The following is a 16,087-nucleotide window of genomic DNA, read 5'->3' as shown; positions in this document are numbered from 1 at the left end:
TGAAGGATAATTATTATTATCCGTTTTATGATTTAAATGAAGTATGTGACATTCCGTTGTGATCAAAATACTCTGATTTTAAATGAAATTTTTATGTTGGGAAAACGGGGTGTTACAGACTCCTCACATTTTGTCTAGGTGCTCTGATACGTAACGGGATGGGGGCTTGCTTTTACTTCTGTTCCTTACGTGTCTTTATGAACTTTTTATGAATAAATGTCGAACTAAAATTATGAGATTTTGGAATGAGGCCTGCGTGCCAAGACTTTTAGTATGTTGAACTATTTTCCGTTGCATGATTTCAGATTTTGATGTTAAATATTTGAGAGATAATTCTTATTATCCATTTTATGATTTTCAAGAAGTATGTGACATTCCGTTATGATTTAGAATACTCTGATTTAAATGAAATTTTTATGTTGGGAAAACGGGGTGTTACATTTTGCTTTGCCGATTTGCATGATTTCTTCGTGAATTACTTCAAAACAGCCAAGAATTACTAAGTTTCGGGAAAGGTAGAATTACATGACTCAATATAGAAAACATTACGAAATGTCCCAATTCCCAAAATCATAGGCAATTGATCTAATACTCCTCTATTTTTTGAAAGAAAAACTAACTGAAAATGACTGAAAAACATGTAAAAAATAATGTAAGAAGATCAATGTCTACATCGAAGGAACACATAGAAAAGATAAGAAGATAAAAGATCGAACACCTTCCCCGAAACCGGCCAGACTTAGTGGACGGTGGCGTTTCACCCAAACATACCAACCTCACACCATGTGATAAAACCCTTGGCAGTATAAATATGTCAGTTGGCAAGGCAGCATGATCTAACTCAAAACAATCCTTTTGAAACACATTACCTTTCATCATTATGTTGCAGATCTGATTACGAAGAGGTTGTTGTGAACCTGATCAGGTTGACCTGCCGATCAAAATATGTCAGTTGACAGGCCAGCTGGATCAACTACAAAAGCAACTCTTCGAACACCTTTCCAAAATTTCATCACTTTTGTTATTATGTTGTTTTAAGCCGTTTAATTATTTTTGTACCTTTTTTATTTTATTTTTCCTATGTCATTCGCCATGAAAACTCTCCAAAAATTAAACTTAAACACAGCCTAGGGAGGTTCGGATTATACAATCCGAAAATGTTTTGAGTTTCGAATTATATAATCCGAAATCTCCCAGACTGTGTGGATTGTGGTGTTTTGCCCAAGATTTGGACTGCTTGTTGTGTTTAATGCATTTTTGGTCAGTTTATACTTTTTAAATATTTGGTTTGACTAGTTACAGTCTAGCATAGGTTTATGGCTTTAAATAATCTTGCATGCTTCAACATATTCATCCATTCTTCATTTCTTATCTTTTCTTACTTTTTCCTTCTTTCTTTTTAGTTAGGAGTGTTTATGATATCATGGTCATTGTTGACTGTAACGCCCTTCTTTTTATTTAATTATTTTAATTAGTTTTAAAATATATTTATATATTTATATGATGTATATGAGGGATACATGATTTGTTGAGATTAGATGTCTTTTTATAATTTAGTTAATATATTTTGTTGAGTGATATTTTGTTATGTTATATGTTGGTATTTACTAGCATAATATATTTGTTAATTGTTATAGATATATATTTGTTATTTGGTGTATTATTATATATTTAGTAGAGAAATATTATTTATTAGAATATGAGGATTATTAGTGTGAGTAAAATTGGAGGTTAGAATAGAAAGAAGAATAAGTTGTTGGGCCTAAATAGATTTGGGAAGAATATTTTAGTATTATAAATAGAGAAACTTAGGTTAGAAAGAGTTTACCAAAAACCGCTTTTTGGAAAAGAGGAGAACAAGAAAGAAGAGAAGAGAAAAGTCAAGAGAAGAGGAGAAGACCTTAGGAAAGAAGAACGCTGCTACTGATTCAGGAATTAATCTAAGGTGAGGGTGAGACTATCTTGCATTAATATTAAGTTGTTAAATCATTAGATTACATCTAACAAGTTGGGGAGAGTTTGTGAGAATTTGAGAATTAGGGTTTTGAGAGAGATTTGATGATTAGATGATGAAAACTTGTTGAATTGATGTAGAAATTGTGTACAGACCTTAGATAATCCATAGGATGATTATTGGAAGTAGTTTTCAGGTTAGCTCCATGAGATTAGGTGAAACTTGAAGAAAATCTGCATTCTGCCCGAATTTTGATATTAAAACTGGTATTGATCGGTGCGGAATTGGTCTTACGTGTAAACACGAAAGTTGTAGGTATGGATGTTAGCTTTCTAATGTCGTTGGTCTCACGTCAAAACGATTTATAGAACTTGAGTTATGGTCAAATTACTGCACGTAGGTCACAGTGAATTTTTATGGACTTTCAGCACAACTTTTCCGAATTTAAAATGAAAACTGGTATTGATCGGTACAGAATTGGTCTTAGGCGTAAACATGAAAGTTTTAGATAATTTTGATATCTTTCCAGTAGCTTTGGTTTGACATGAAAATATGTTGTGGATAATTTATTATGTTTTTACAAAGATACATAGTGAATTATTGTTGATGTTTAAATACGATGTTATATGAAGTTGTTTATGATTGATGAATATGATGTTTTAAGATGTTGTTTATTATCATTTGATATTGTTATATTATGATATGACATGAATTATTTATGTGATCCATATGTTGTCAAGATGCTAAGATGTTAAGATGTTAAGACGTTAAGATGATAAGAGTTGTTAAGTCGTCGAGTCGTTATGAAGTCATCAAGTTGTTAAGATGTTATGTTGTCAAGATGTTAGGATGTCATAGATGTTCATGAAGTTGTCTAAGTTGTACGAAAGTTATGTCGTTGTATTAGAGTTGTGTCGTTGCATAGTTAGAGATGGGGGCTTAATGCCCGACAGGTCCTTTATGACCTTAGAGATGGGGGCTTAATGCCCGACAGGTCCTTTATGACCTTAGAGAAGAGGGCTTAATGCCCTGGTGGTACCACATGCATAATGAAGATGTCTAAGATGATTTAAGATGATTTGAGAAGTAGAAGTTGCATAGTCGAGTCGAAGTTGTTAAGATGTTGAGATGTCAAGTTGTCAAGTTGTTAAGATGTCAAGTTGATAAGTTATTAATGAAGTGCTATGATGAATGAAGACGAATGATTTTTGATAAGATGTTACGTGAGTTATAATTATGTTGATATATGAAGTTGATTACGAATTTGATTATGAAGTTGTTCTCGGTAATGCTATGTTTTGATAATAATACTTATGTGAAATTACATGATGATGCTTATGATTATATTTGATATTAGGTGTTGATGCTTATAAATAATGTTTGATGAAATGTGGTGACATTTGTGATTAATATTGATGTTATGTGATGATTGTTGGAGACTATTATTTGATGTTATATGATGATGTTAAGATTAGTAATTGATAATATATGAAGATGTTTATGATTAGTATTAAGATAGTTTTACGACCAATATAAGAAGATTAATGACACTAGTTAAGGAAGTTTAAGTTGTTAGATATGATTAATGAATTATAAGATGTTTAAGTTGTTGAATGTACTTTATATGATTTATATGCTTAATATTATTGTTTGAGAAATCTCACCCCTCTGCTTGGAAATGTTGCTCTTCGTATGGGTAACTTGCAGGTAACCAGGATTAGTTGCGGTCGTGAGTGGACTCCTCACAAGTGTGTCTTAGGTGCTCTGATACGTAACGGGATGGGATTATGTCTTCTATTTCTATTCCTTACGTATTACTTATGGATTTTTATGAATAAATGTTGAACAAGACTTGAGATTTTTATGATGAGGCCTGCGTGCCAAAGACTTTTTATGTTGAATGAATTAATTCCGCTGCGAAGTTTTGAATTACTTATGTTAAATGATTTTGAAGAATAAATTGCTATTTATTCAGTTTATGAATTTTTAAGAAGTGTAGCATTCCGTTAAAGTTGAATTACTCTGATTTTTAATTATGAAATTTTTACGTTGGGAAAACGGGGTGTTACATTGACCACTCATACAATCCCCGAAATTGCTTTACAGTTTATGCGGGGATTGTACGGCGGTCAGCTTAGACCTTTGATATCAAATAGAAATTTTCTTTATATTTTTCTTTGTTTCAGATTATAAAAGCCGAAAATACCTAATAATCTTTTTCAGATTATAGAATCCGAACAGAGGGTGTTTTCGAGAGAAAGAGAAAAATAATACACGCAAGAATAAGATAGGGTGGAAAAGGTAATAGTCTTTAAAAAATACAGTTAGTCGGGCTTAGACATATCACCTGTCGATTTGGGGGTTTGGACCCGAACCGATGCCCAGCCATAGGCATTTGTGGCATTTTATCTCTTAATGTTTAAAATTGGAAATGTTAATAAGACATTTGTGATACAAGGATCTCATAAACTTAACATGTTTAAAATTGGAAATGTTACTTCGACATTTGTGACATACAAGGATCTCATAAACTTGCCAAAATGCATTACATCTTCCAAAAGAAATCTTAACAAAAAAAAAAATGGGAACATTATCATAGACATCACTAATCATCAATCCAAAAGAAAGCTCTCTCTTTGCCAAGCAATCTGCAGCTTGATTAGCACTTGTAGGAACATATCTAAAACTACTAATCGCCATAGGCTTAGCCATATCCACTATTCTAACCACCAGCACAGATCACAGATGAGTCGGACAACGATTCTACTGTAGCAGACTTTTTGCCATAAGCGCATCTGATTCCACCGTCACCTGATTGTATCCACCTCCATTGCTAACTTTATACTCATGTACACAGCCAACAACTCATAAACTTACTATGCACGGTATAACACACTACTTCTAATAATAAATTAAAAATTTATGAAATTTAACACACTAGGTTGTAGATGGTGAGAAAAACCTACCATAAAACTTCGTTTCTCAGTAAAAAAAAAATATATATATATCAGCAATAGTGGCATTCATTACATGATAAAGAAGGGTGGCAAAAGGAAATAAAAATGCAAAATATATAACAATGGTAGCCAAATCTACCTAAGCGACGCTGGTAGGAGGGAGCAGAAATTGGGGAAGATGACGCTCCAAAATCACCAGTAAATCTCTACCATTAGTCACTTCATCTAAGACCCTATCCCCAAGCCTTCTTGCAGCTTCAACCAATTGTCCCCTAAGTCGTTGAGAAAACAAGCAGCCCCCCGCCTTGACACACTCTCTATAAAGTGGGAGATAAGCGATTGCCACAGTCAGTGGGGATGGAAGATCTCTCAAGCAAATAGGAGACTCACCCCGTTTAATGATTCTCACAAGGTTCATGTAATGCTCTTGCCCTAACTTTAATCCTTCTATGTAAGCTCCTTCTGACCAGTGCTCTTTAAGAAAAGCCTTTAGCTCGGGAGCAACAGCCTCATCCTCCAATTTAGCAATAATGTCTGCAACAGCATAAGTTGCTGCGGGATCACCTAAGAAGTCAGATTGGAGGAGAAATGACACACCATCAAGAGATCCACCACTGCGTTCACCAGCAGCTTTGAGAATTTCAACACTAAGCGCTGCAAGAACCTGTTGAGGTACATGGGGAAGAAGATACGAAGCAATGTGAACTTGACAGCTAGAAGTGGCTGCAGTAAGGGCAAGGCAGAGTTCCATGTCTCGGCAACCCCTCTGCACAAACCACTCAACAACTTGCATACAACCCCTTTCAGCAGCTCTCATCAAAGGGCCCAAAAAGGCTATGGCATTTCCCTCTTCCACCAAGCACTCCATAGTGCCTATCTTGCAGTAATGGGAGGCAAAGCCCAAGGCTAAGTCAACATCAACATCCAAGTTGTTTCTTTGTGCAATCTGCATCAGTTTGATTCCGAATGAACCAGACAAACATGAACCAAATATTTTTAGAACACTTTGCATTGTTAAAATATCCAAAATCAGCAAAATTCATTACCTAACTTCACATGTATATATAAAGGGGAGAAAGTGATAATGCTGAAACATCTCATCCCAAAATTCCTATAACATATGTAATAGAATGGATACCCACTGCTAAATTAACATAAACAAGACAAAAACATATATACACAATCCTTTGATATGACACTCAGTAATAACCAACTGTAACTAAATGCACCAACATTTAATAAATATGCTTTCAGTCACTGTCCAAAATAGCTGCTTTTAAAAAAAATTGGTCGAATAGCTGCTTTTAACTAAAAAAAAAATTTGTGTTAACCCTCCGGTTCATAGGGGACGGGGCCCTAGTAACCCGGAGTTTGGCCGGGAGGTAAGTAAAGTCTGGCTAGAATTGTTCCCACCAGGTATCGAACTCGGGTTCTCTCGAACGATTCATCCTAAGGGGAGCTCATTAACCACTTGGGCTCAATCACTTGGTTTACTTTTAACTAATTATAACAAAAGAAGTTGGCTAATACCATTAGAAATTTAAAAGGGAAGGGGAACTATACTATGAAGCCCAGAACGTGTCCGACACATTCATCTTCGAAACGTTTTACTCGCTAAAGACACATTTTTTTCTGTTTTTGGGACACGTTCAGTTAGAAGGATATATTCTGATATAGATGGAGAAAATATGTCACTATGTCTTCTTGTTATGATCACAAGCATTTATATATATATATATAGGGGATGTATCAAATGAGAGGAGTAGTTAAAATGAGAGATGAGAGGAGTACATAATAGCCATTAGATTAAATTAATGGTTAGGATTAATTCAGTTGTAAAATGTGCTAACACCATCAAATCTCTCTCGCCATGTATCATTTTCATTTCTGCTTCCTCGTATTCTCTCTTCCTTTCAATATTTGTGAGAAGCATTATAGATCCAACCCAACCCAGATCATATGAGTTTATTGCTATTTTTCTAGATATTTATGAACGATATCAGCCATGTTTATTCATCCAAAGTTGTAACCTTTTCATTAGGGGCAATTGTTTTCATCAGGGAACATTGCAAAAAGGGAATTCACAACAAATATTTGATTCAACATGATCACAAGCCACCACAATTGGGGTAGGATCGGTTAATAGACAGCAGGAAAAAAAGGGAACATAAAGTTAAATGAAAATAGAAAAAGGATTAGGAGATAAAAAGAAATCTTAATGGGTTCCCAGGCTTGAGCGACCATCGATGGTGATGGTGAATTTTGGGTGTGATCTGCAGGACTAAGAAGCAGAATCTGAAGAGGCTAGGCGCGTGGAGAGTTTAGTAGGGGCATCACATTTTACAACTGAATTAATCCTAATCATTAATTTAATCTAATGGCTATTATGTACTCCTCTCATCTCTCATTTTAATTACTCCTCTCATTTGATACATCCCCTATATATATATATATATATATATATGTATGTATGTATGTATGTATGTATATATATATGTATGTATGTGTATATGTATATGTATGTATGTGTATATATATATGTATGTGTGTATATATATATATATATATATGTATGTATATATATATATATATATATATATATATATATATATATATATATATATATATATATATATATATATATATGTTTGCTACAATAGACCCACTCATTTTCATGAAGGTCTATTTTAGCATCCAACACCTTTTCAGTTGGACAAAAACACCCATGTTTTTGTTTTTTGGAAATATTAAAGCTGAAGGACACAAATGTAATTTCCATTTAACTTTTAATTTTCTATTTTGTTTCCCGAGAAACTCTAGTCTATTCTCTTTCTTCATTCTCTTCACTTTCTCCTTCCCTTCTCTGTTACGTTGTTTTTGCCAAACATCACGCTCCATGATGGGCTTGCTTCCATTAACTTAAAATCAAATGCATCAATTCTTTTATTGAATAAAAAGCATCTGCCGTCCACTGTGCCTCATTTTAACAATTTGCTTTTGCTTTTGTTTTGTTTAACTTATGCTTCGTTTACAATGGAAGCTAAAAATTCATACATAAGAGATTCCTGGGAGTTAAAACGAGTTTAACTCATTTTATAAAAAAATCCATATATTGATCTTGAACTTACATCCTGTAACTTCTGGAGTTACATGGTCTTGGATGTATCAGTATAACATTGTGTATCATTAAATTCAAGTTTAGCCTTTTTCATAAAACAAACAAAAAAGACGGTGATGGATAAAAGCAAACATGATAAACTCCACAACCAAGTTGTTTTTTAGTCTCACAATTTAGCATCATTTTTACAGACCATGTTTCCATTCATACACATACACTAATACAACTTTATTAAATTGCTTCTTTATAATAAATCAAACCAAAACTGATAGCTTAAAAAGAGAGTTCTCTGCTATTTTCAAACTTACCAACAACAACAACATTTTCAATCTTACTGAGGTGTCACAACTGAAAGTCGCGTTGCTGATCTTCGTCATAGCTATCATGTGGTGAGAGAAGAGGGGTAACAAGCAAAGCATGGAACATGATATTTGGCAAAATCAACATATCAGAAAAGAGAAGGAAGAAAGAGAAATGAGATGGCCCTTTGGAGTTCTCGGAAAAAGAGAAAAGTAATAAAAGTTAAATGAAAATTACATTTGTGTCCTTCAGCTTTAATATTTCCAAAAAACAAAAACATGGGTGTTTTTGTCCAACTGAAAAGGTGTTGGATGCTAAAATAGACCTTCATGAAAATGAGTGGGTCTATTGTAGCAAACCCCATATATATATATATAGAGAGAGAGTTAGGATCCGTTGACACCAGGTGTCAACGAATTCGTTGACACCAAATCTCAACCGTTCAATCTAATTAATCTAATGGTTGAGAATATGGAAACTAAAGATTTAAATGTGTGTGTATCATGTGATAATAATTTGTTGTTTTAATTAATCCCTGAAATTACTCCAACAAAAACAAAACGCTTAATCCCTGAACGTCTTCCCTATCGGTCTATTGTTATTGAGCGCAAAAGAATTAAGAATGAAGCAAGCACCACAACATTAAGCCTTTTGAAACTTAATTTAGTCCCTAATTGAATTTCAATTGAAATTTTGTTTCTTGATACTACATAGGGGGTTTTTGTCACCATGTATTGGAGTTTCTTGCAAAGGGCAATAAAAGTGAATCTGAAGGAGCATGCTCACACATATGTATACTGAAATAAATCCCATGAGACATGGTGTAAGCAATTGGAATTAGAAAGCAAAAAAAAATTTGTATTTCCCTATCAAGTGTATCCACCAACAACAACAATTCATATTATTTTGTAGACATAATCAATTGAACAATCCATTGATGAAAAAATTATGATATGAGATGCGATGCGATTCCACTGTGAGAACTGATCATGGATGAAAAATGGATCAAAATAATGTGTGGAATTGATTTGTAATTGCAAAAGGAAATTAGGTTAAGCATATTTCTACGCCACTAATTGAATAGTGGGCTTTTAATTTCTAGGAGTGACACATTAGATTGATGACGGAGATGACAGTGCAGGTATACACAATGGAGAAGGAGATGATACACTGATACTAATATTGCAGATAGAATGAAGAGGGTGAGGGTTCACGTGCACACTTTAAGTGAGTTAATGAGAGCCTTTAGATTAAATAAAAAATTGATGGTTGAGATTTGGTGTCAACGAATTCGTTGACACCAAATGTCAACGGAACCTGACTCATATATATATACTATAAAGGACCGGAAATGCCTTGCTTACGTATCATTGGAAAGTGCATTAACATGAATACGGCAGTAAGAAGAGGTAATACAAAAGTATGTAAACTATAAAAACGAGTCAACGTAGATTGTCCCACACTAGCGCTTCCACGCTATATATTTCTAAATTGTGATTATCATATATTGGCTACTGATATGTTTATGCATTGATGAGCAATTAGCAATGTTATCTTGGTACAAACACACACACATGGTTAACACCAAATCATATCCCTTGATCTCATTTAATCCAAGGATTATATTTGTTTACTTAAAAAAAATCATGTGACCATCTCATTGCAGTCTGGTTCTGGTTCTTGCTATTTTTGACTCCCTTTCATGTGTGACACAAATGGTTTACAGTTTACACATTTCCTCAAAAGCATCTTATCTCGATTTTGTCTTAACCCAAAGACTAAAAACCATCCATTGCTATTATTACTAGGTTTTGACTTATAAATTCAAAAAAAAAAAAATTGATGTCTAAATTCAAAAAACATTATGATTATATTATCTTAATAAAAGCAATAATCTTAACCAAAAATTATAATAGGACGAATCAAGCGATTTTTTTGAGAGAAAAATGAATCAAGAGATCGCAAATTAAGACTGGTGATTCTTCATCATCTAAAAAGGAAAAAAAGGCATGGAAGGATATTAAGTTAAATATAAATATATTTTATTCTTTTTTCAATTCATCTCCACCACTAATTGAATTATGGGTTTTTAGTTTCTATGAGCAGCACATTAGATAAACGAAACCTATGAGCAGGTGCACGCAGTGGAGAAGGAGATGAACGAAAACCACAAAAAGTGCAAAAGAAGAACGAGAGAGTGAAGAATGGAGAATGAGGGTCACATGCAAGATTAAGTGAATTCAGAACCTTCAGATTAAATGAGATAGATATGGTTTGGTGTCAAAATAAAGTTTGACGCATGGTGTCAATTGATCCTATCTCATATATATGGGGCATATCTAATGAGAATGCATTTTTTATGTGAGAATGAGAGGCGCAATTAGTAACCTTTGGATTAATAAATGGCTAGGATTAAAAGTTCTATTTTGAATGATCACGTGCCGGGTATCAAAGACGTTTCAGATCCATTTTCATTTGCAGACTGTTCACTCAATTCAATTTTTCATCTTCTCCCACCTACTATCATCCCCTTACACCACTAACACCCCAAATTAAAGGAACCAACATGATTTTTCTTCCTTATTTCACTGGAGTTCTATCTCTGCATTTTTTACTTTCTAAGCAAACAGCCCAAAATGTTAAAATCCACCTGTCGCACAATCTCTATTTAGCGACACCTTTTCTCATATTGTATACACCTAACTTTTTCATTTAACAGTTATCTTCCGTGTCTTTCTGGTGCTGGAATAAAAATTATACCCTTTTAAAAGTGTTCATGGAAATTGGGGGTGAAGAAACATCCAAAAATAAATTCCTGTCAAATTTTGAAGCGGTGTGGATCATATATTTTCACACAAAGAATAAAGCTGGTGGGAATAGTTTACTAATTCGTGAACTTATACTTCTGTCATAGATATTTAAAAGAGAGCCATGTATTCTTTAGCAGGAAAATGGATATTGCTGGAAAAGATTAATCGGTCCACTTAGTGGTTGATGTACTTCCTTTGTGATTCGCCTCAAGAATTGCTAAATAAAAGAGAAGCCAATATTGTGCAAAGTGAGAAACATAGGAAAGTATAGATGAGGCAGAAGTGCAAGCGCTGCGTTTTTTTCTAAGAAAGAAGTCATGTGAATCCCAACCATAAGTTCTGATCTAATGGTTGTAAATTGTTCCAATCATTCTCAAATACACACACACATTGGATGCATCAAGTGAGAGGAGTTTTAATGAGAGGTAAGAGGAATACATAATAGCCATTAGATTAAGTCCATGGTTTCGATTAAATTCTTTTATAAAGTATGTCGCCCTCGCCCCTTCTGATTTCTCCCTCGCAGAAACCTAATTGTTATGCCAATGATATATGTCGCAGAAACCTAACGAAGATTTAGCGGTGGCTGTCTCTTTTGTTTTTGCATCTTTTTTCTTATACTCTCCTCTCATTCATTGTCATTTGATTATACCCACTACACACACACACACACACACACTCCGGAATGAAATATAAGCAAAAAGTGTATTTGAAAAGTTGACGTATGTGGTCAAAATTTAGATCACATACATCAACTGTTCAAATACCCTTTTTTCTTATATTTCATTATGGAGGAAGTGTGTGTGTATAATGTATTTTGGTCGTATCGTATCTTGATTGTAAACATATTTAGATATCCTTTTATATGTCTCGTATGATTTTCTTATCTTAGATGTGGAAACATTAATTAATGGAATTAATATGATTTTCTTATCTTAGATGTGGAAACATTAATTAATGGAATTAATAAGAAAATAAGGAATAGAGAATACGAAAGCTAGATTACCTGCAACAGTACACGGACAAGTTCTGTACTTCCAAAACGTGAAGCCTCCAAGAAACACTGATTGACATTGTCTGCACCCCCCTCTACTAACATGCCCAGCAACCCTTGGATCACAGCAGCCGACATGCCAAATGCCCAACCTGGATCAAATGAGCTTGAGAAAAGAGTAAGAGGAAAGCAAGCTGCATCAAAGGCCTCACTGAAGTCCTTCCCCGTAAGGCGGTTGCCAGCAAGATCAATGAAGGTCTTAAAGGCAGATAATCGGAGCTGGGTCTCAACAGCTGAGATGTGTATCACATTATCACTATCATTCTGAAGATTGGAATGGATGCCAATACATTTCAGAGCCCATTCAGTAAACTTTTGCACCTTAGCACCAGCTTCTGCCTTCAAGACTTCGTCTCCATTGCATTCCTGGAGACGCTCATGCAACCTAGCAAAAAGTGGAGTTCACTTTACTGCAATTACAATCGCTGCAGAAATTTAAACAGAAACACGCTAAACAATGAATTTATTGTTTCCATATTATTCAAACCCCTCTGCCATATGACTGGAAAAAGCATCATTTGAGATTACCTAGTAACACACCAGCTGATAGAGTCATAGAGAAACTAGCATCAAACTTTACTAGTAAGCCATGCATTGCATGAATAACCGAGATTAAATAAAATATAAATCATATAACATTTTAAGAATGTTTTAATCCTAACAATACATCCAATAAAACTGCTAATGTTTGCTCTCGTTCAGACAAGAAACAAGTTCTCTTACCATCCTACCCTCTTTCCCCTCCCGAAAATAAAATCTATAAAATCAACTACTTTGTTGATGACTAGAGTAGAAATGGAAACTTGTACATACCTCTGAGCCATTACAGTAATAGTATCAACAAGACTCATTGTTCTGCTCTGGCATGCAGAAACACATGAAGCAAGGAATGAAGTCCTTAGAGTAGCTCTAGTGAAGTCATAAGCACCGTTCGCAATGATCTTCTTGATAAATAGAGTTATTCCATTAAGTTCAAACTCAGTGGTCAAGAACCAGATGGAATCGAGGGTAATACACAAGGCATCATTAAGTGTTTGTGGATCAGCAACAAGAATCAAACTTTCTGCAAGTTCCCAGTTATGGGAACTGACTGCACCTTGCAATGACCGGCCCAATTCAATCCTGTCTTGTCTACATAGTTTCTTCTCCAACAGAATATTGTCACTACTCCCAAGCTCATGATCCGTTGTAGCGGCCCTGGATTTGAGCTTCTTGGTATTACAACAATGAAGAGTACTGGACATTGTTGAGTCTTTCCTCATCAGCGGTGTTTCCCTTGAGAAAACTACACTGCTATTTTCTCCTTTCTCTGATGCATAAGCTTGGTTTTCATTTACTTGGAATTCAACTTTGTTATCTTGTGATTTGCTTTCCATTTAATTAAACACAATGGTGGTGTTTCAATCAATGGTCACAAAGAAATTATTACTCTCCCTTATACAGATATCATGATGTCCTCTTTTTATCAAAAGCTTAAACTCGTTCTTCAAGAGACAATCCAAAAACTAGCATATGAAATTTCAAACCTAAACAAACACAATTGAGTTAGTTAATATTGTAACAACCAATTGAGAATACATACATGGATAGATGGTGATGATATGCTTAAATTAAATTAACGAATCTAAATTGTCCGATCAACCCAACCCAGCCACAGTAAATAACGATTATTAATTAGAAATTAACATTGCATACAACACGAATTCATTTCGAAAGGTAATAATTGCGTTGCGACGGGGAATTTGAAAAATGCCACAAAAGAATCAATCGTAATTAATAATAAATAATCGAAAAGCAAGAATGAATGAATGAATTGGCAGAAAACCTGATTGCGTTACGAGATAGAGAAAGACGAAAACCCACTCTGCCTGACCTATGAATTGTGATTTTTTTTTTTTTTTCTTTTTGAAGAATTATGATTGTTTATGCGAGTTCCATTTCATTTCATTTCAGACGCCAAATATAAATGATGGCAATACCCTTATATTTTCTCTGGTTAATTATGTTTTTGGTCCCTACAAAATTGTGACCTTGTAAGTTTAGTCTTTACTTAATTTTAATAGCTTTTTTAATCCCTACAAAAAATTTCTGCACTCAATATTAGTCCTTACTCAATCCAAATTTGTTTAATTTATGCTTAAACTCTTAAGTTTTTCAACAATTTTTTATGGGCGTGTTAAAAACGTTATTAAAAGGTCCTCCGAAAAAAATATCGCAAAAATTGGATTTCTACGTCCATATTTTTGTTACTTATATCTTAAACTTTTGTCGTTTTAAAAAATTCATATTTAATTTATTTCATGTTAAAAAATTATAGATTTTAGTAAATGAACCTTTCATAGTGTTCTAAACTTGTATAAAAAGAATCGTTAAAAAATTTAAGAGTTTAAGGATAATTAAACAAAATTTATTTTAGCAGGGACTAAAATTATAAGTAAATTTTTTTTGTAGGGATTAAAAAAGCTATTAAAATTAAGTAATGATTAAACTTAGAAGGTCGCAATTTTATAGGGACCAAAAACATATTTAACCCTATTTTCTCAAAACAAAAAAAAAAAAAAATGCAATACCCTATATTATTTGTCAACAAAAAAATAAAAAGCAAATACTTCTATTTTATTGCCATGTAAACATTGCTCGGTTGCAAAGAGCCAAAGACAATACGAATTATATGTTGGGGTCGGCAAAAGTTATGGTGCATAAGCCATAACTTATGCACCATACATAAGGACTTGTCAACCATCAGATCATGCATAATCCTACGGTTCATAACTCACACCCCACACCCCACACTTTGATCGCATAAAACTCATTCTTGCTCGCACGCGTTGCAACGCCCACTTTTTCATAATTGTTATTTGAATTGATTTATTAGAATATTATGTGAAATATATGTTAATAGTTATTAAATAGGTATTTTTCTAAGTGGGGGAGAAATATTATTATTAGTAGAAATAATTAATTATTAAGGGAAAGAGTAGGACTGTGGTGAGAAGAGCAATTAGGGAAAGAATAAAATCAGTAAGTGGGAAAGAAAAACATAACGCGTATAACTGAGAAAAGAGGAGAGAAAGCAGAGAAGTCAGAGAGGACCCTAATTGGACGAAGAACGCGGCTGTTGGAATTCAGAAAACTAATCTAAGGTAAGGGTGGGATTCCTTTCAATAATCTTGATATGTAATTCTGAAAATTGGTGAATTGTTGTTCTTGAGGTTAGGGTTAGAGAAGTTATGATAATTGATGAATTACGATGAATTATGTTGTTGAATGCATGGTTATATGTTGTTTTACTTGCTATGTTGTAAATAGAATCTGTAAACATTGTTCTAAATCATTTTGGGGGTTTGGGTGATTGAAAATTGGTTTTTAATAGTGATTCTTAAGCGAAAAACGCATTGATAAACTGGTTATTGAACTGCTGAGAAGCCCAAAATCGGCTACCGAATTGTCTAAATCGGCCACCATTTTCTGATCTAAATTTCCTGTTTTAGTTCTGGAAAAATCGGCCACCGATTTGTCAAAATCGGCCACCGATTTTCTGACAGGCCAATCTAGGAAATACTCACATTTTTCACCCGTTTCTGTTTTGAATTAGCCTTCGGTGTAAACATAAAAGTTGTAGATAATTGAGTTAGTTTTCTAATGGCTTTGGAATGACTAGAAAATTATTTGTAGATTTTGAGTTATGATGAAAATAGTCCAAGTGAGTCTTCAGAAAATTTTAAGAAAACTTAGCATGACTAATCTCTAGTTAGTCCAAAAACTTATGGTTGGTTTCCCAACTTCAAACTTAAGTGTTAGTGATTTAATTGAGGTGTTTTATGGGTATTTGGCTTATGTTCTATTGATCAAAACTTAATTGCTATTGAAGGATGTTTTGAACTTTGAGAGGAA

At 33.9% G+C, this 16,087-nt stretch overlaps 1 protein-coding gene across 1 annotated transcript; it reads right to left on the bottom strand.

Moving 5' to 3' along the window:
* Positions 1-4,932: 4,932 nt before the first annotated feature.
* LOC146903636 (ankyrin repeat protein SKIP35-like) lies at positions 4,933-14,111 on the bottom strand. Its single transcript, XM_085738728.1, has 4 exons — positions 14,019-14,111; positions 13,007-13,719; positions 12,146-12,578; positions 4,933-5,857 (listed from the first exon to the last, which is right to left on the bottom strand). The coding sequence occupies exons 2-4, from the start codon at positions 13,567-13,569 to the stop codon at positions 5,051-5,053; spliced, it is 1,803 nt and encodes a 600-aa protein (XP_085594854.1). The 5' UTR covers positions 13,570-13,719; positions 14,019-14,111; the 3' UTR covers positions 4,933-5,050.
* Positions 14,112-16,087: the final 1,976 nt, after the last annotated feature.

The sequence above is a fragment of the Medicago sativa genome, chromosome 8 (assembly GCF_051527215.1).
Source record: "Medicago sativa cultivar Bolivia chromosome 8, Bolivia_mono, whole genome shotgun sequence".
Classification (NCBI taxonomy): domain Eukaryota; kingdom Viridiplantae; phylum Streptophyta; class Magnoliopsida; order Fabales; family Fabaceae; genus Medicago; species Medicago sativa.
The sequence above is the reverse complement of the archived record's forward strand: the minus strand, read 5'-3'. Positions and strand labels throughout refer to the sequence as shown.